We start from the raw sequence: 22,133 nt of genomic DNA, 5'->3' as shown, positions 1-22,133 counted from the left end.
GCTAATAAACGTCCATTAAAAAGGCTAATAAACGTCCATTAAAAAGGCTAATAAACGTCCATTAGAAAGACTAATAAACGTCCATTAGAAAGGCTATGTGATATCGTCAATAATGTACATTAGGCTGATCATTACCAAAAGGCGACAAAAAAGAACTATCTAGAGGTTTTTCTTAAACGGGATTTAAGGATAGGCAGTCACCAAAAATATGAGCATACACCTGCTTTGGTACACAGAGATATGACAAATATTGAACGTTCAAATTAAATGCTGGCACGAAATTACGTACACGTGCCATCTAGTTAAGGTCAAAATAATAAACAAAATATTTTTAAGCAGTAACGCGACAATGGATAATCTTCTCTTTGGAAAAGCAATGAATTGTTACAAAAATTGTGGAATCCAAAACAGTCTTAAACAACCAAAAACAATGTGAATAAACTTTATAAATCTCAATTCTTTATGAACTGGTGCGCTGGTATATCTTATTCTGAATAGGAACAAGAAATTTCAGAATGTTTTATCCCTTGAAGAATTTTGTTCAAATCTCTGATAATTTCTGTGAAATGCACCCACAATTTTTATAGAATTAAGGAACGATTTATACGGATTGACAGGTTGTATAGTCACCTTTTTTAGTCAGTTTTATTTTAACAATTTCTGCTCGAATTGACCATTTACTTTTCAGTGAAACGTATAACAAATTTTGCTTTATAATACATTAATCAAGAATATGTGGCCATAGGGCACCATATCACCTTCACACTGTCACATTCCCGTGATCAGCGAACCACGACATTTGGGTCAAACCCTAATTTGGCATATATGTTAAGAAGTTCACATCCTAAAGAGTAAGTGTCGTAAGTTTCAAGTTTATGTGACCACAACTTCATGGTTCAATAACTTAAACAAAAACTATCACCCGATACGGGACGGCAACCGAACGTACTACTTCTTGGCACATTAAAACATTCAAAATTGATGCCTCTGATTTTGTGATTGAAATGTGTTTCAAAATATATCATTTATGACTTTGATGATTTAAACGTTTAATTGGTTGATTAAATGTATACTTTTCGACAAAATGATGTGCTCATTTTGTAAAAATGAATTCATAAATATCATTTTTTATATATGAATACAAAATGATATATACGTCAATGAGACAGCAACCAAACGACAAAAATAACCAAAAGACATCTAAATGGCAACATATAGTCTTCAACAATAGACAGATGTCTATATATCTGAATGTGATGATCGTTCTTAAAAGATATCTTCATTCGTAGTAAAAATGCTAATACATCAAAAGATCACTTTCTAAAATAAAGCAATACCAATTTTGATACCCAAGATGCATTGCCACAAGTCTTTTCTCTTAAATAATTTTTCAGGTCAATTTTTTTTTAAAGTCTGAATCCTTTAGCAAAACGTCGAACAGCTTACACAACTGCACAGGACCAGATCGTAGAGTCAAACCCGGCTATGAAATAAGCCCTTGCATGATCATTAAATTCAAAATACATACACACCTCATTTTATATTTTATTCGTTTTTAGTTGCTACAAGTTTCCTTAAAAAAAGTGGAAAGACCTTTTGATTTTGTTGTGAATATTATTTTTTTCTTCCGTCAGGATTTTTTTTGCACTGTGTATAGTGGATTCGCAAGCTGTCGCTTAGATATTTTTATTATTATATCGAACAGTTATTGTACTTTTGAAACTCATCTGTTGAACCGAACACTTTTCTTTGTAAGAGTTATCTCCCTAAACACGGTTTTTCTTGTGACCACATCTCCTCCATTACCGTTACCGTTACAGAAATCGAAAAATTCTATTTTTTCCAAATTGCTCGTTACCTTCTCAGGATGTTCTGTTCAATTTTGACCGAAGCGATTCCAAAACTCCATATGAGAGTTATTTCCCCTTCTCTGTTTGAAATAAGTGCTATATTAATGTAGCACACGAACCCTACAGTGATGGAGACCAATGATATCTTGAGTCTAGGTCCTTGGTCCCCCAAAAAGAAAATGGGGTCAAGGTCATGTTCTAAATTATCATTTTGATTGTTTTCCCTTTTCCTAAATAAAAAACGTAATAAATAATTACAAAAGAACTTTAAAACATTGTTGAAAATGTTTGATTGAAAGAGTACGATGTCTTTAAATAGGAGTTTTCTCCCCTGGAGAGTTTTAAAAAGATTGTATGGTGATATAACTTATAAACCATACAAGTAGAGACCTAGGGTATTTTGCTTTGATATTCTTCCTTAATGGCCTTAAAATTGATGTCAAGGTCAAATGTGAATTTGACGTTCTAGATTTTGACATTGTATAACTTCATATTGGTACATGATAAAGCAATGGCGTCTTTTTCATTAGGTTGGGAGACGTATGACCTTGAAAAAATGTCAACATGAAAAGTAAAATCACAAAAAAACCGAACTCCGAGGAAAATTCAAAACCGAAAGTCCCTAATCAAATGGCAAAATCAAAAGCTCAAACACATCAAACGAATGGATAACAACTGTCATATTCCTGACTTGGTACAGGCATTTTCTAATGTAGAAAATGGTGGATTAAACCTGGTTTTATAACTAGCTAAACCTCTCACTTGTATGACAGTCGCATAAAATTCCATTATATTGACAATGATGTGTGAACAAAACAATGAAGGACCTTGAATAAACAGGAAGTAGTAATTTTTGCACTTTTTTTTATGAAAAAGAACCTAAATATTATATTTTATTTTAATCGGCATAAATAATTCTATCTTTTGAGACCGGAAGTGAACTTCTGTAAACCAGCTCATTATCATTCTTAGTTCAAGCAAAAGTATATAGAAACCATATATTTTTAGCATCATTTTGAATTAAAGAACCTTAGTGAGCGCGCTCACATACCCCACGTCCCCACATTGTCACTGGCGAAATAAAATAACTGTAAGAAAAAAAAAATTGAATCATAATTTCCTGTCGATATGAACATCTACATAGTATGTCCTTATTATCTACAAAGTTTCATGAAATTCTGTTGTGTGGTTTCAGAGGAGTTGAGATGACAAACTGTTGCAGTAGTACATTAAAGCAAATAAGTTCAAAGGGGCGTAACTCCTAGAAAAAAAAATTGAATCGTAATTTCCTGTCGATATGCACATCTACGTAGTATGTCCTTATTATCTGAAAAGGTTTCATGAAATTCTATTGTGTGGTTTGAGAGGAGTTGCGATGACAAAAGGTTGCAGTAGTATATTGGGCAAATAAGTTCAAAGGGGCGTAACTCCTGGAAAAACAATTGAATCGTAATTTCCTGTCGATATGCACATCTACATAGTATGTCCTTATTATCTAAAAAGGTTTCATGAAATTCTGTTGTGTGGTTTGAGAGGAGTTGCGATGACAAGAAACAGGACAGACGGACTGACTGACGGACATACGGACAGACGGACGGACAGACGGATGGGTCAAAAACATTATACCCTCCGCAACTCGTTGCGTGGGGTATAATAAAGCTATCATATGAGACCGGAAGTGACATTTCCTTAACCGGAAAAAGCAAGTTATGTCCCTTATTTCAGGCAAAAGTATATTGAAAGCATATATTTTTAGAATCAGTATAAAGAAACCTATGACTTGACGGCAGTAGTAACTTTGAGTAAACAGAAAGTGGCTTCCTATCAATGATTTAGAAAGTTAATGGTGAAAAGACTTTCGATTGTTCTCACTTTCATCTTTAAAAAAAAGACCTCCAAAAATGCCTCTCTTAAAATTTTCGTAAGTATGAATTCGTTGTCTAGTTGACATTGCGCTGTCTAAATCCAAAGTTAAAAAATATGTTTGTACTTTCAAAAGATTTTTCCATTGTTTATTTCCATCGTGAATACAGTTCCAATCATTATGCCTATGATTATTTCCCATTCTCCGTTGCAAGGGGCAGTATCATGGTAGCTATTTTAATGTATGCTTTATGTATTCAACTAGGTAGACATTATAATTTTGATAACAGAAGTAAGGTATCAAATATCTTCCACTAAAACGTTCCGCAAAACGTTACTGAGAGTTGCGGAGTAAGAACAGACTGTAGGGGTAACTGACATTCTGTACATTGGAACAAAACTGTAAGGGTAACTAAGACTATATGTGGGAACAGACTGTAGGAGTAACTAAAACTCTTTGTTGGAACGGGGCTGTAGGGGTAGCTGATGATATTATTCATGCCTCATTCCTATTCTGAGAGTTACGTAATAAGAACGGAACCGTAGGAGTAACTAACGGTCTTATTGATCATGTATAAGTCCTATTCTAAGAGTTACAGAATAAGAACGGAAACATAGGGGTAACTGGCAATGTTATTCGTGCATCACTTCTACAGTGAAAGTAACTATTTCGGAACGGAAATGTATGGGTAATGGACGATCTTATTCGCTCATCAATCCTATGATGTGAGCAACGGGGTGGGGTCAGAACTGTATTGGTAAGCGATAATCTTATTCATGCATCAGTCGTATGCTATGAATTAGGAAATGGGAACAGAAACGTAGGCGAAACTGGCGACGTTATCCGTGCATCAGACATGTACTGAGAGTTACTGTGTAAGAACAAAACTGTAGAGGTTATTGTCGATCTTATTCATGCAACATTCCTGATAGTAACGGAATGGGAACGAAACTACATGAATAACTGACTCTCTGTATTGGTAACTGACACTGTGTGGGAACGGTATTGTAGGGGTAACTGACACTCTATGTGGGAACGGAACGGTAAGAGTAACTGAGACTCTGTGTGAGAACGGAACTGTAGGGGTAACTGGTCCACACTCTTAGTGGGAACGAGACTGTATAGGGGTAAGTGACGATCTTAATCATGCATCAGTCCTATGTTGAGAGTAACAGAGTAAGAACGGACCGTACGAATAACTGGTTATCTTATTCATGTATCAGTCATAAATGAGTTACTGAGTGCTAAAGGAACTGTATAGGGTAACTGACGATCTTATCTATGCGTCAGTCCTTTTCTGAGTCTTACGGAATGGGAACGGAACAGTAGGGATAACTGACACGCATCAGTCATATTCTCAGATTTACGGCATCGTAGGGGTATCAGTCTTATGCTGATAGTTACGGAATGGGAACGGAACCGTAGGGGTAACTGGCTAGGCTATTCGTGCATATGTCCTATACTGAGAGTCACTGTTTGGGAACAAAGCTGTACCGGTAACCGGTGATCTTATTCATGCATCAGTCCCATGCTGTGAGTTACGGGATGTGAACGGAACGCTATGGGTAACCGACTATCTTATTCCCGCATATGTTCTATGCTGTGAGCTACGAAAAAGGAACGAAAACGTAGGGGTAATTGGCGGCGTTGTTTGTACATCAGTCCTATACTGAGATACTGTGTGGGACCTAAACTGTAGCGTAACTGACAACTGATCTTATTCGTACATAAGCCCTGAGAGTTACGGAATATGAACGAAATTGTATGGGTACTGACACTCTGTGTGGGAACGGAACTGTATGGGTAACTGACACTCTGTGTGGGAACGGGACTGTAGGGCTGACACTGTGTTGGAAAGGAACCGTAAGGAATAACTGACACTGTGTGGGAACGGGATTGTAGGGGTAACTGACATTGTGGGAACGGGACTGTTGGAGTAACTGACAATGTGTGGAAACGGAACTGTAGGGGAAATTAGACTCTGTGTGGGAACATAACTATAGGGGTAACAGATACTCTGTGTGGGAACGTGACTGTAAGGTTAACTGACACTGTGTGGGAACGCAACTGTAGGGGTAACTGATATTGTTTGAGAACGGAATTGTAGGGAAAACTGACATTCTGTGTGGGAACTTAACTGTATGGGTAACTGACACTCTGTGTGGGAACGGAATTGTAGGAGTAACTAAGACTTTGTGTGGGATCAGAACCATAGCCAGAAATTAGTAGTACTTTTGCTAATTAATATTCATAATATGTAAATGAGAATTGTACCTCGTGATAATAGTTTGAACTGGACTGGCTTGATATCATTAAAATCTTTAAATCACGGATATTATAAGTTGCCCGTCACAGAGTCCTTGTTTATAATCACTCTATTATTTCCGTAAAGTTGTCAGGCGGTCAAAATCAAAACAATTAACAGGAATTAAGTGAATATTTCGTGTTTTCGTGAGTTTATTCGTCTTGAAATAGGGGCATTTTAACTTTACGTGGGAACCTAGAGTTCAACGACTACACATACAAGGTTTGGACTTGATTATTCTTTGGACATTCAAGTTTCAAGTTTCATCCCCGCAACCTGTTTTTGTAATGACCTTGTTAACTAATTTTCAACACGAAGTTTGCAAATTTGACGTTTCAGCCATTTTAGCCTGTATTTTATACTGCAATGTAAAAAGCCTCTCGCTTCGATTTTTAAAATAGCTCAGGAACCTTGATTTTTGCAACGACAGTCATTATGTTTCGTTTAAATGGTGTATATTGTTGTGGGTATTTATTTTCTGTCCCCGCAACCTGTCTATCACTTTAATTAAAGTTAAAACAGACATTTTTTTTTAAAATTCACCATCATTTCAATATAATTTCCGTGACCCGTATCCGATTTCTTTAGTATAATATTCAAATAAGCAAAGTGGCGTTGATTTCTGGATATATGCTGTAGGTGTAACTGAGACTCTGTGCGGGAACGGGGCTGTAGGGGTAACTGACACTCTGTGTGGGAACGGGACTGTATAAGGGTAAGTGATGATCTTATTCATGCATCAGTCCTATGCTGAGAGTAACGGAGTAAGAACGGACCGTACGAATAACTGGTTATCCTATTCATGTATCAGTTATAACTCGAGTTTAATAAGGAGTTTTAACGGAACTGTAAAGGGGAAAATGACGATATCATCCATGTATCAGTTATAACTTGAGTTTAATAAGGAGTTCTAACGGAACGGTAAAGGGGAAACTGACGATATCATCCATGTATCAGTTCTACTGACAGCTCACAAGGTACTTTACAGATAAAAATGTGGCATATTCTACTATCTCTATTTAAAGGCTTCGTTAAAGAGGGGGTCTTTATACAATGTATATTTCACACAGTGCCTGTGTTATTACGGCCGTTTAATTATTTCATGGTACAACATGATAAATGCAAGAATTCCATTTATATTTATTGATATAATGGTATTAATATATAATGAGAAGGTATACACCTTATCGCTATTTATTCAAATCCGGATAAGTTCTAAAATTACACAACGTTTTCATCCAGTTAAAGCTATCTGAGGCCCTGTTTAAACAATGTATTATGCATAAAACTTTTCACAGAGAAATGTTTAAACCATCGTAAACAATTCAAGCATTTTTATTACTTTAATTTGTGTTTTAAAAAGGTGGATCATAATCTATCAACGTTTCAAAATATTTGATTTCTAAACTTTTTCCTTTCCTTAGCTCGTTACTGGTAACCTTTGTTTTTGCAGGACCTGACCCAAACAGGAAGTTGTATAAGTGACTGTTTTTCCGGATTGGACTAAATAGCGATAAGGTGTATTATAAGGCCATTGTTACCCTTGAGCTTCATAGTACCTCACAAGATATTATACATCTATCAAATAACCCCCCCCCCCCCCCCCAGATATGTTCCAAAGATTGACATTTTATGTCTGATACCAGTATCTAAACTTACATATTTGTGTTTGGCCTTCAATAATCATGCAATACAACTACAACTACAACCACTGCTTCAAATTAAAGGTCGCATTGGTGTTTTAGAGCAAAAACCTGCATTTTGCGGAAAAGATTTAGTTTGTTTTAAACACAGATGAGGATGTGATTATGTGTGCGAGATTTCTATGGGAGGTCATTAATTTTAATAAATAGAAGTGGGCTTTTTTCATCTGTGAAGTGAAATTAAATTAATAAATCATAAAATGGTTATACATTACCTAACCAAAAAACCAACGTTACATCCTACCGAAGTTGATATGTCAAACTGATGGTAAGGGTTAGGGTTGACAGGTGTCTCGTTACAAAAAATTGAAGCATGATGACAAAATATGAACTCAACCAATACGTAACTGACGGCGACCGTAAATGTATTTTTGAGCGCATGTTTCATATCAGTTGACCCATGACAAGATTTTTTTCTGAATGTATTTATTAATGAATTTGTTATCATTTTTCTATTTTTAGTAATTGTGAGTCATGTTTGATGACACTCCAGGTCATCATCCATTGATCCTAATGTTAGTTGTAAATGTGTAACTTTCTCAAAGTAGAGAAGCGATTAACAAGTCATGTGACTCTTCATTTTACCTAATTGATTGATTTGTCAAAATTGATTTGTATATTTAGCATAGATTTGCTGTCATGTTTCAATGTAGGACTGCTAGGTTCGTCAATTATAAGTGTTAAAAGCAATTATGCTTACAAGATTATATGTCATGCGTAATATGTCCCTTTACACGAATTTTTAGAATATTTGTATAGAAGTTTTTTTTTTTAGGGGGGATTAAGGATAAGACCCCACCCTAAAAACAGACCCGAGTCAGAAAACGATTCGGAGGAGAGACATAAATGATTGCCCCCCCCCCCCCCCCCCACCCCCCCCCCCCCCAAAAATGGTTCCAGATGTAAACTACAATGTACATATTTCAGCCTATCACTAATTACCTACTTAACAAACAAGGCGCATGAGATTTATGTGAGAGTTTGCTAGTCAGTGTTTAACCCAGGTTACGCAATGACTGTGGTGTATCAATTAAATGGAATTAAGATGGGTCTTGACTGAATTTGGCCATGAACTGTGATTCATAACAGTAAAGGAACAAGTCGGCTATTGAATGGGCGCAATTGGTGCCTATGGGAATACATACAACCTGTTGATAAACTTTTTTTACCTAAACTTAAGTAGATGAAGTCAATGAGAACATTTACAACTTTAATCATCTCATCGCACCTCAAGTAAGTATATCTAGCATATTTACCCTTTTCATTACAGAAGAAGGCTTTATATGAGTTGCAGCAAATCAATTTGCACTCAAAAAGAAAAACTTTTGTTTGATAAAATTGTGTTGAAGTGTAGTGTAGAGAGTCGCGTAATTTATCTAAAACATTCAAAGAATTTTTTACACCCCAAAAACATTTACATTTAACTCCATTATTTTTCATATGCCTTATTACAAAAGTTAATGATAGGTTCTTTAGTAGTAAGAGAAGTAGTTGAAGGCACTGGAAGATAAGTTGTAGAACACTTACTTGAGGCCGAGATCAAACGATATTTTACGGGTTTTGTTTTTTGTGTAGTTTAGGTAACCAATACATAGTAAGGACTTTATATGTTCAGATGAGACCTTAAGCTGAGATATTGCAATGAAATGATTGTTTACTATTTGACTCTCTGTGGAGCGTACGGACCTAAATATAAAAGAAATTAAATGTTTCATTCTTAAGAACTTCCATGTAGTATTTACGTCATACCACTACCACATTGATGGCTGCTTTGTCAGTCGGTACGAACACAAACCGCTTTGCGAGTACTTGGAAGTTTTTTTTATCCTATAAATGGCCATTTATGAATTTTTAAATTGTTTTAAAAATGCGATATTCGAATATTTACAATATTCATACGGTTATTTAATTAGAATCAAGATATTTCTATCAGCCGTGTTGAAGGAGTTGCGTGCGCAATTACGACTCGATATAAGTCCCCATGTTAACATGGGAAACCCCAAAAATTACCCAGATAAAAAATGTAAATAGAAAGAACACAATGGCATGACCTGTAGAGGAATCTGTAGTTTGGTTAAATTACTTCAAGTCGTTTTCAAGAAGTTACGAATTAACAAAGTGTAGAAGGTGGTTAACGATGATGAGGGCGATTTTGTGTTGCTACATGTATATTACACATCTGGACACTGCACTGACGTATGAGCCGGTAGCAAGAATGCAACCCCTCCCCACCATTTCCCCACTTTTGACTTGAACACAATAGAAAAGTTGTTCAGTCTACTCCTTCACCACTGTAGTCAGACCTAATATCAATGTCTAAACAGGCATCCAAAGTTTTTATAAATTGTATCATATAAATCATTTAGAACCAAATACCGACTACAGTGTGAATGATTCTTCCGTTTTAAAAACATTTATCCTTAAAATATTCGTTTTTTAAAGATTTTAGCAACGTCCTTTACAAGACTAAAAGTCTTTACTTACTATGACTGAATGCACAGGTATCGCAAAAAAAAACTAGTATCAATGATTCACGAAAATGATTCCATGTCATATGATTTAGAACATTGTCAGACGGACATTTTACGATTGTATTTAATTTTAACAAAAATATAGATGACCTATATCTCGTGGTAACAGAGAAATTGATCTTAACACGAATCTTCACTTTGATCATCTAACAAGAGTGCACACGCTGAAATGTCTCGCCTGCTTTACTGACCATAATTGATTTTATGTTGAAATTCTTAAAGGACAATGTGTTACTACAAATATTAGATAAACTTATCAGATCAACCCTACCAGAGACATGTACACCTAAAAATCATTCCATACAACAAATAAACTTGACCTATTGCTTCTAATATCTAAGAAACAGACTCAAGCAGGAAAACTTGACATTGATTTATGAACCTTAAAAATGGTCAAGGACATATTATACCTGCCAGACAGACATGTACAATCATTCCACAAAATACAGTTGACATATTGCTTATAGTATTTGAAAAACAGACCAAAACAAAACAACATTCACATTGACCAATAAACCATGAAAATGAGGTCACGGTCAAATGAAACCTGTACACATAACAATCATTCCAGACACCACATATAGTTCATCTACTGCTTTAAGTATGAGAAACGGACCTAATCACGTAAATTTAACCTTTATCACGGATCCATGAAATGATGTCGAGGTCAGGTGAACCCTGTCTGACGGACATGTAGTCTAAGACCTTGCAAGAAACCCATTTACCAAATAAAGTTATCCTGTTACTCATAATAAGTGAGAAATTCGGATAACAAAATACTAATAATTTTTCAAGCAGTCGCTGAACCATGAAAATGAGGTCAAGGACAATGGATTTATGACAGACGTAAACTTCGTAACATAAGGAATCTATATAAAAACTTTCAGGTCCTCTATCCTCTGAAATATAAAGATTTATACAAATAATTGTCGCCGCCAGATTGTTATCCCTGTCTCATATTCTGCGACTTTCGTCGCAGGCGAGACAAACATAAGTCAAGTGAACCCAGTCAGAATGACATTGAATCCATGAAATCAATCTATAGACTAAAGTAGACCTATTAATTACAATGTCTAAGAAACTTATTTAATTACTGAACGTTGATCTATGAACCATTCAAACAATTTTAAGATCAAGTGGAAATTGTTAAAGGGATCGACATTGAATATATATAGGTTAAACAATTTCTTACAATAGCTTAGAAACTAATTTAATCACTTAACGTTGTTTAATGAACCATTTAAATGAGGTCAAGGTCAGATGGATGATATCAAAATAGACATGCACAACTAACAATATATGATAACCTAGTATAGTGACTTAAAAAATCACATAATCCCGAAAACAAATCATTGTCAAGTGAACCATGGAATTCAGGTGAATGCCAGATCAAACATGTGAAAGATACATGTACACCTTATAATCATTTCATAGATCAAGTAAAGTTGACCTACAATTAATAGGTACTATTTAAGGAATGACTGTAATATTTTTTTCTGTCAATGAAGAAATAACATCAAAAATGTGGTGCACACTGAATAACCCGCGTAGCTGATTATTTAAAAGTGTGCACCACATTTTTGAGGTTATTTCGAACAGACAGAAAAAATATTACAGTCATCCCTAAGATCTATAATTTAATTCTAAATTCCATTTTTAAGGAGTAAATCATGAAAAAACGTTGATGACGTCACGGTCACATGACAAAATTATGTCTATGAGCTGATAGACAATAAACTTTCAGCCAATCAGAAGACTTGTTTATATCTAAAATTAAATTATTTAACATTAATCAACAATTAATGGAAATTGGGACAAGGTCAGATGACCCTTTCAGAAGGACATGTACACCTAACAATCAGTTTATACACTAAAGACAATGTAAATTTGACCTATTACCTACAAAAACTTAAAAAATAACCGAATCGCGAAAACTGATCTTGAATGAACAGTTATAAAGATGACTAGGTTAGACGAATTCTTCTGACGTACACGATTTCATAAACATGGACCAAATATAGGTGACGTTCTAATCGTTACAACTAAAAATACAACGTGATAAAATCCGTGAATGAGAGGTCAAGCAACAGATATATGTCCAAAAGAAAATATAGACCATCAGTCATCTGTATACAAAATATGGATTATCCCGTTCTTCGCCCCTCAAAAATATAAAGCTTTAAATACAAAAAGTTTACGTCCAATGCTGCCTGACTAGTATCCAAATGCTATATTTTTCTAAGGCGATATAATGATAATTTCCCAACGACTTATTTTTCTTATAGGAATTTGCATAATACAGGAATATGTCGGGATAGAATGCAGACGCTCTTCATAGATTGAATTACTTTCAACTTATTTTCAATCAACACTAATACAATTGTAAAAGTCGTCTGACTGAAGTTATAACAGAAGAATCGTGGGTGCATAAGCCGAGTTTCAATCTGGATTGTAAATGGTATTAGAGAAAGCAATTTTTGGATCGGGTATTGTTTATCCATTTTTCTTTTTTGTGATGGACTGAAAAATCTGCTGAAAAAAACTGTATTAAAATTATGACAGGCTTTGGGATTTGGGGATATTTTGACTTTAAGTATAATTTATTAAGAAATAACAAATAAACATACATATTTATAATATTAAGCCAAGTTTGGTACAATTTGAATATATCGTTTATATAGATATTCTGATTCCAAAATTTTGCCCAAATTTTAGATTATTAATAGTAGCTGCTGTGACCTGGACCTTTGACCTAATGACCTCAAAATCAAACATTTTCCCTCACCCTATGGCATTATACAAGTTGGATATAATTAATGCTAACATCCGGAAACCATCAATTTCAGTCAATCCATAGCTTCTGCAACCTTGACATATTAACTCCAAAATCAATACCCACTCAAAGATGGATGATTAAATCAAGTGTGGTACAAGTCGGGCAATGGTTCAAAAGGTAACATCCAGAAACAGCACCTCAGTTGTCCATATATAATTATTTTACATATTTACTGCGACCTTGGTCTGTTGACTCTAAAATCAATGGGCGCTTTTCCTTCCCATGGTAAATTATCAAACCAAGTTTGGTATTTTTAAAATAAACTACATAGTGTAAGATATACATTTTCACGGTAAACTTGATAAAGATTAGATATATATACGTTTCAAAAGATCTCAGTTGGAAACCAAAAGATTGAAATTCAGTCTATCAATAGCTGTTGACCTTTGACCTAATGATAATCACAGGTATCTTTCTGGAGAATTATCAAACCGAATATGGTACAAGTTGGAAATTGATTCAAATGATAACATCCTTTATACAAAACTTTGCCTAAATTTCAGTCTTTCAATAGCTGTTGTGATCTTCACCTTTGACCTTATGATCTGAAAGTCAATAGGTCTTACTCATCCCATTGGGCATTATCAAACCAAATTTGGTAAAGATATTGTTTAAAACTCAAACGAGTTTGTCCCAAAAACAAATTGACGAGGTCCAAACAGTCGGATACCCGGATATCCGGGTGGCGTTCATCATAGTATAAACCAAACTCGACTTCGTCGCAACTAAACTAAAACTATGTAGCAATACAACTGGGAGTTCACACATCCTGAATTGTCGTTGTTGCGCTGTTCCAATAGCAAAAACGGATCGGAAACATTAGTATATCGAAACAGTACACGACAACATTCTAGACAGCAGCAGGAAATGCAGAATGGCTTGCCGTCTACATCACGTGGTCCTTCATTAAAAATGTTATTTCTCACCCTTGTCATCTGTGTTATATACATCATGTGTTATGTAGACCATGGTGTATATTGTAGAGTAAATATTGACAGAAATGCATATTCTTATGATACCGACATGCGAGTGTAAAATTTAAAAAAAAAAAAAGCTTTTTTCTTTATTCATTATCGACCACGATAATTTTATTCTAGATGTGTTTAAATGTCGTCGGGTTGCTGTCTCATTGATGAATACGCATATTCTATTTACATAGCACTGTAATTATTTCGGTTTCTAAAGTGGTATCTTTAATTTTCATCGAGGTTCCTATGTAAAATATATGTACCATATTTGTTGTTTATACATGGATCATCGTAAATTCTGTTTCAGTATTCTTGTTAATACATGTACCAACCTAAATACTGTTTCAATATTGTTGTTGATACATTTACCATCGTAAACACTGTTTCAATATTGTTGTTAATACATTTACCATCGTAAACACTGTTTCAATATTGTTGTTAATACATTTACCATCGTAAATACTGTTTCAATATTGTTGTTAATACATGTATCATCGTAAATACTGTTTCAAAATTGTTGTTAATAAATATTGTAATGGATGAATCAATCCAATTAACTTGTCTTTTTTATTCATGACTTAAGTCCTCTTATTTTTTATTTTCTTGCTTTTGGAAGATTGTAGAAAATAAGTAGCCATTTGACAGTCACATGAATGTAGAAATCAGATGTCGCCAAATGACGACCACATTAGCTAAAAAATATTAAGTCGCCAAATGAAGGGGAAATGAACTAAACAATATGAGGTCGCCACCATGTAGAACCTATAGAGTTGCCACCTGGCTGTCACATAAATGTAAGAGGGTAAGCGGATAGAAAGTCACAGGACAAACAGTCACATATAAATTGTTTATAATTTTTTGAATATATAAGAGGAAGTTCTTGAAATTGTTCATAAGCCTTGATAAATGAAGATTTATCAAATGTTTATCATGTAAATGATATACTTCTTGGCACCATGGAGCCATTTAAGTACCAAGCCACTGTGACAAATTGTTTTCTTAACAATTATTTGATCATTATTGGTATTTGTTAAATAAATTTTGTTTACAAAGTTGTTTTATATATAATAATTCAAGAAAAATACAAAAATATTTGTAAAAATATCAGTGTTTTCTTATTCAAAGAAAAACAATCTCGAACTGAATTGTGACTTTTCGTCTGTCACTTTTTGTCCTGTATCTTTCTGTCCTACATCCATGTATCAACACAACTGAATCAAACAACATTAACGCTTTCCTAGGATTACCTTCATCAGGATTGCTTAAACCCTGAAAAAATGAAAGTCAAGGATGTACATAAAACTTGAGTACTTGAACATCTACATGACAAAACAGGGATATTAGAAGTATAGTTAGATTCACTTAACTAAAGGTTAACCTTGTCTGGTGGTGGACTTGGAACCTTTTATAGTTTCTTCTTGACTTATATTATTTTAATTATCAACGTAGAATTTAAAAAAAAAATAGCTACCAGTATGTTATTAATCATGTCAGTACTTCGGTCAATATCCTTAGGGACTAGCAATCCAGCAGCAGCGGTATCAACCCAGTGCTAGAAACAAAATTGTAGACATGAAAAGTCCCGAACTCGTCTTCTAACGTCGGCACCTGAACAAAGACAATATAAGAACATCCCGATTGGAGGTCTAGTGTCAGTGTCTGAACAAAGACAATATAAGAACATCTCATTAGGACGTCAAGTGTCAGTATCTAGACAAAGACAATATTAGAAATCCCAATTGGAGGTCTAGTGTCAGTGTCTGAACGAAGACAATATAAGAACATTGCAATTGGAGATCTAGTGTCAGTATCTGAACAAAGACAATAAAAGAACATCCAAACTGAATGTCTTGTGTCAGTATCTGAACAAAGACAATATAACAACATCCTAGTTGGAGGTATAGTGTCAATGTCTGTACAAAGAAAATATAAGGACATCCCAGTTGGAGGTCACGTGTCAGTATCTGAACAAAGACAATATAAGAACATCCCAATAGGTGTGGCGTCATTGAACATAGACACTATTAGAACATCGCAATTGGAGATCTAGTGTCAGTGTCTGAACAATTTTGAAATGTTATATTCAGTACAGCAATCTTTGATCAAGAGAAAAAGTAGAAAGAAAACAAATTATAGTAAAAAATGTTTTATTTCCTATTTTTATGAAATATTTGATTTCCTTAATTTTAACATACTAGGTTGAATTAATACTCTGAGGTAAAGATAACAATATGGGTGCAATGTGATTCCCTTTACTTGTCAATGCCACTCTATCCGACTTTACTTTGCTATGTAAGTAGACAACTCAAAGATTATCTCTTTTTTATCTTAAGGGATAATGGCTATGCTTTGTAATTTCTGTTTACCATGGTCCATCCTTTCTGGCTTAAACTGCTTGTTTTGGGCGACTTGGAGATACCCACGCTCTATTTGTGATTAAGGTAAAATGATATTGTGATGGGTTGGAAATATATCGGTAATTCTATATTTTCATTTAATCTGATTTTTTTATTCAAAAACCAAAGATAAAAATCTGTAATTAACTAATGACATAACGGGGAAAAATGCAGATAATTGGAAGAAAGTGATAGTACCCTAAACCCCAAAACCAAAACTGGACGTGTGAAAAAAATGCCTTTTTTTCTAACGCAGGCTACTGGGAAATTTGTTATAGTAAAGGTAGGGAATCTCGTCTTACTCTATAATGTAAATGTATTCTAATTTTGTTCGAATTTGAACACAACATGGTTATCATAGTGTCTCAAATAAGTTGGTACAACTGGTCCCCTGATGTCAGTGCAGTGGAGACTGGTATCTATATGATAAAGCCTTTTAAGGTATGAATTATCTAATCCTATTTGTTATCATATACGATATTATTTTTGGCACTTTAAACAGTTAATTGTTTTATAAAAACAATATTTATTTTTGTACAAAAATTATTTTTTTCAAACAAAGAACAATACAATAGGAAAATTAACTTTTTAAAAATCATTATTCTTCCATTAAATTCTAAATGTAAGGGTAATCCTGACAATTGATGATCATATACCTTTCAGTGACTTTCTTAATAGTCAGATATGTATAAGATAACAATTTCTTTGAGAAATTTTTATAAATTTTTATACAGTATCTTTTGAATTTAACGCACGTGTTCAATTAGCTATTAAGAAACCCTTAAAATAGTCCTGCATAAAGAATTTATGTTCTCCTTTGGTGTAAAGCCTCGACGACTACAAAACCTGATACTGATTTGAATAATATTTTCCGTATAAGTCTCCTTTTCTCTTATCTGGGAATCAGATTATATACAGATGTAAATTTTCATACCGGTAATTAAATATAAAATAAATCAAATGTACACAACCTTGTTCATAGAGTATATAAAAGCATTTAAGAACAGAAGGTTAATATGATATAAATATAAATCAACAGTTTCTATATAAAAATAAATCAATATGAATATTTGTACATATGTTAAAAAAAAATTATTGTAGCACATTGATGTAAATTATTAAAAATTTGATAAAAATTTTTGGAATGTAATTTCTACTATGTCATGCATGTTCATTAATAATAAAAAAAAAAAAAACGTTTGTTCAACCTGTGTGTTACTTTCAAATTGATATTTTTGCATAGAGAAATTTGATTTCTTACAATATTATCACATATCCTTTTGATCATGATTTCCCATTGTATTTAATCACGCTAAGGCACAATTCTAGTAGCATTACAGATCACTGCTGCTAAATCATGATTGACCCGCAATATCAAATCATGGTTAACAATGAATTTTGTCACTGAATCATGATTATCCATAATGATATGACATCACCAAGTAAATGCTACATCAATCAAATAGATATTATCAGTGCTTTCTATGGGATTTTGCCGCTTTCTTTGTTTCTGCGAAAATGGGTAAATAAGGAGAGGGTTGTTCTTGTTTCTTTCGTCTAGAACTTCTACTGGAGCCTCTGTGATGATTATGCTGGCCATGACCATGCTGGCTGCCATGTTGACTGCCATGCTGGCTACCATGTTGGCTACCCTGCTGACTCTTCTGATCAGCAGCTCTGTCAGCACTGGATGATCTCGGCTGGCTTCGCCGCGTATTTCCGGACTTAGATGAGGACATGCTATGAGTCCTGTTACGACTTCTGCGAATACTTCCTTCCCTTTCATTTCTTTTGTATTTTCCTTTAGGATTATATGATACAGAATTATCCCCGTCTGCACTACTGTCTGAGTATGACCTGTTTGTTGTAGTATCTGTATTAAAACTACTTTCAGTTCTCGATTCATCGCCGTATCTTCTCGATCTGCCAACAAACGGTAAAGCCCCATCTGCTCTACTCGTACCATTGCGATTGGCTGATAAATCAGCTAGACTGATATGCCCTTTTTCTTCAGTAGCATCTTTGTACGATTGTCTATTACCACCATACCTATCTTTTCTATCATTATGGACAAAATCATCGTCAAATCCAGGGTTTTGGTGGCCACGGTCATACTCTGTCCTATCTCGGCCTCCCCTCCGTGAATATGACCCTCTCCCCTTTTCTGCATCGTAATCATCAACAGGTCTTTCTTTGTACCTTGAATTTTTAGTCTCGCTAGTATCTGAAAACGCATCATTGTCAAATCCACGCTTCTTTCTTGTACTTCCACCAGAACCCGGATGTTTTAATATGCCATTTACAGTAGATCCTCCTGAAGCTATAAACAAAACAAACATCAATCACAAAACTGTGTTTCTTCGTGAATTTACTAATGTTAATAAATTGAATGACAAATTCCGCGATTTTACATATATGAAGTGTAAATAATAAAAAATATTAATAAAATACTGCAAAAAAGAAAGCTTAGCTTCTTAAAGTTTACATTTATAGTTATATCAGAAAAGATTGCGTAATACTTACATATAACTGATATAGCAGGCGGTGGCTCTGCAACATATCGTTTTTTCTCCTCAGCTTGTCGCATAAATTTCCATAGAAGGTAAATACATATAGCTATTATAATTACCACACCTACAACACAGCCGACGGCTATCCCAGCTATAGCTCCCGAGGTTATCCCTCCTCCACCACCATCTCCACCGGCACCTCCGGTTAACGGGGCAGCTGTAAGAGAAACACAACAATTATATCTCAAGTTAAAAAGAAATTATAGATCCTGCTAATATATGTATGTACAGAAACAAGTTTCACCTGCTTTACAGCAAAATTAAATACAATTGGATCAACTTTGATTATGGGAAAAGATGTCCCTTGTTGTACAATGTATTATTTATAAACTACAAACTGAGGAGAATGTGACTCAAAAGTAGCCATAATAATATCCTAGCAAATGAGATACATGTATAATGATATAATGATATTAAAAAAAACAACAATGGTCTGTTGCAAGAACTTAAAAAACACTGTAAATAAATAAAATAAGGTATTTTAACAATTTTAAACTCTCAGCCATTTCAGCATGACTAAAGTTGTTGTCTAAAATTCTTGTGGATTACAATGCTTCAGCATATCAAATATCAACGGATTAGAGAACATATTTGTTTACAAGCACATCTTTTCAGAAATAAAACATCAGAGCAATGTAAAATTAAGACACTAAAGGATGACAAAGGTGACGAAGCTACATAATGCCCACACAGCCTGAAATGCACGGATGCTGATGCAACAGCATTTTTTTTAATAAAGCAAACATTTGAAAAACAACAAAAGCATGACAGAGTCTCAAATTCTTACCGAAATAAAAGTGTTATTTATATCTATGGATGCTAATGCAACAGCAGTATACCATATACCGATAATGTATTATGGTAGGTACATCAACATCTCAAAACATTTGTTGAATGGTTTATACATGTAGGTCCGTTAGAAAAAAAGGTTAAAAACCATATATTTTATACTGACACTTGAGTTAGGACACTAGGACCCAATACTGAGATATAGCTAAGTGACAACTGATTTGAAGAAGGGTATATACTATAATTAAAAGTTCTACTGGATATATCTGATTCAAGTATATACATGCAAACTTACTATAGCTGGGTTGATTGACAGTTTCTCGGCGCTTCCTGTGTTGTAGGATGATGTCTGGTAAATTTAACGCTATTTCTGGTTTATTTAAAGCTTCAAAGAATAAGTATGGTTCCTCTGCAATTTAAATAAATTTAAATTAATCAAATTACTTGTTACACCAAGTTCAAATGATGATATATTAAAAATAACGTTCGTTTTTGTGAGATTATGCATTTTGGTAATTCGTGAATCAGATATTTCCATTGTTTTATTTATCTTCCAGTTCCTCGCCTTGATCTGACATAAAAAAAATAGGTTTATAAACATTTTATGTTATTTCTAGTTGCTTTAATTTGGATACTAATAATTATTTTCCCTTAAATTGTGTGTGTACAGTTTGGATCAATTCTAACCTCTCTTCAGAACGGTCAGTATAATCTTGAAAGAGACGTGTTCTAAACTGTGTTGGACTTAGCTTTGCAAGACATGAACAAAGGCTTTAGAAAGACCATATACAGTCCGAGGACCTCTTTGGTATTATTACATGTAACATTTTGTGGTTACAAATGTAAGCATTATATTTAATAAACAGTATACACTTAAAACAACAGTTCATATATTAAACAAATAAACCAAAAAAAGAAGATGGAAAATTTAGAAAATAAAAAAAAATTTAAATTTAAATAATGCCAACTAAGAAAATGAACAATAGTAAATAATCATAAAAGGAAACAACATCCTGGAATATTTGTTTGAAATAACAAAGATAAAAATAGCAATTAAACAAATAAAGAAGTAAGAAATAAATCTAAAGAAATATAAAGAAGGAGAAAAAGAGAAAAAGAATAAATAACATTATTTATAAACATTCTACAGATAGAACTGTCAGAATCTGTTCTTCGCTAGAACTGTCAGAATCTGTTCTTCGCTAGAACTGTCCAAAACTGTTCTATTATGTTGTCAGGATAACTAATCTAGAATAGTTCTCATGACAGAATTTAAGAGAGTTTAGAATTGCTCCCAACTGTACTTGACTAGTCGCCTCATTCTATCATATACACTAAAATGAGTTTTTTAGTTTCATTTCAGTTGTCACTCCTATCTCAGTTGTTTAGCCTGCAAGAAGCTGAACACTGTTTGGTGTATTAACGCAAAATTCGTTACAGCAGACAGAACATAATTTTTCAAATTTTGCTCTGTATGCTTGTCTTTTGATCATATCAAAGATTTAAGCTTCTGTTAAAGTTTCGTAAAATTCCACGAAGGTTTGACAAGGTTATTGATGTCTGGATAACTTTAACCTTAGACTTATCTTAAATGTAAACTGAAAAAAAACTATGTTCATTAGTAAAATACGGAAAAATGAAGAAAAAAATATATTCAAAATTTTACTCTCGATACTGGCTTTTGATCATTAAAAGCTTCTGTCTAAGTTTCATACGATTCCATGGAGGTATGACAAAGTTATTGATGTTTAGAAGTACTTTCACAGACTGAACCTTAATGACTTAACCGACGACGTCGAAGACGGAATAGGGGATCGCATTTGTCTCACGTCGCAGGATCGACAAAAAGGATAGCAGACATGACCAAAAGTATTGGGCATCACAACAGATCACACAAACCTCAAATACTCCGAACAATGGTCCAGATATCTAACAGAAGTTCCACTGGAAACTTCGTTATAAACTATGCCATTATATCTGTTCCTGTTGGAACAGATCTTCTATAACCTTTATTCCGTAAGGAACAAATACTGTAATATTCAAGTTGTTCCAGGGGAAATAATATTACAGAATATTTTTTCCACTTGGAACTTGTATTATTATGGAACTTCTATTTCGTGACAAATCTACTCAACTAACTTCGGAGACATTAAAGATATCTTACGGGGTTTTATTACAAAATGTCTCATTGAATGAAAAACGCTATACACATAAAAATATTCTCTAATCTGTCTCTCCTTTGTCTGTATCACTCTGCTTTGCTACTCTTCAGAAAATTGCATATCATAGTTTTACGACTTTGATAAGACGAGACAATAATA

The 22,133-nt window shown here is 34.0% G+C and overlaps 1 protein-coding gene across 3 annotated transcripts in view; it reads right to left on the bottom strand.

The window, feature by feature from the left end:
* Window positions 1-22,133, bottom strand: part of LOC127706787 (splicing regulatory glutamine/lysine-rich protein 1-like) — a 46,957-nt gene that overhangs the window by 10,700 nt on the left and 14,124 nt on the right. The window contains exons 4-6 of one of the 3 annotated variants that reach the window (XM_052211487.1): window positions 20,108-20,221; window positions 18,977-19,180; window positions 16,188-18,773 (exon numbers count right to left, since the gene is read on the bottom strand). In XM_052211487.1, the coding sequence (XP_052067447.1) occupies window positions 17,926-18,773; window positions 18,977-19,180; window positions 20,108-20,221 (1,166 nt within the window). In that variant the 3' untranslated portion in view covers window positions 16,188-17,925. Of the gene's footprint in view, window positions 1-16,187; window positions 18,774-18,976; window positions 19,181-20,107; window positions 20,222-22,133 lie in introns of those variants that run through there. The other 2 variants (XM_052211480.1, XM_052211484.1) reach the window with 2 other exon arrangements.

The sequence above is a fragment of the Mytilus californianus genome, unplaced genomic scaffold, assembly GCF_021869535.1.
Source record: "Mytilus californianus isolate M0D057914Y unplaced genomic scaffold, xbMytCali1.0.p SCAF_1, whole genome shotgun sequence".
Taxonomy (NCBI): Eukaryota; Metazoa; Mollusca; class Bivalvia; order Mytilida; family Mytilidae; genus Mytilus; species Mytilus californianus.
Note: the sequence above shows the minus strand (reverse complement) of the source record. Positions and strands in the feature narration are given on the sequence as shown.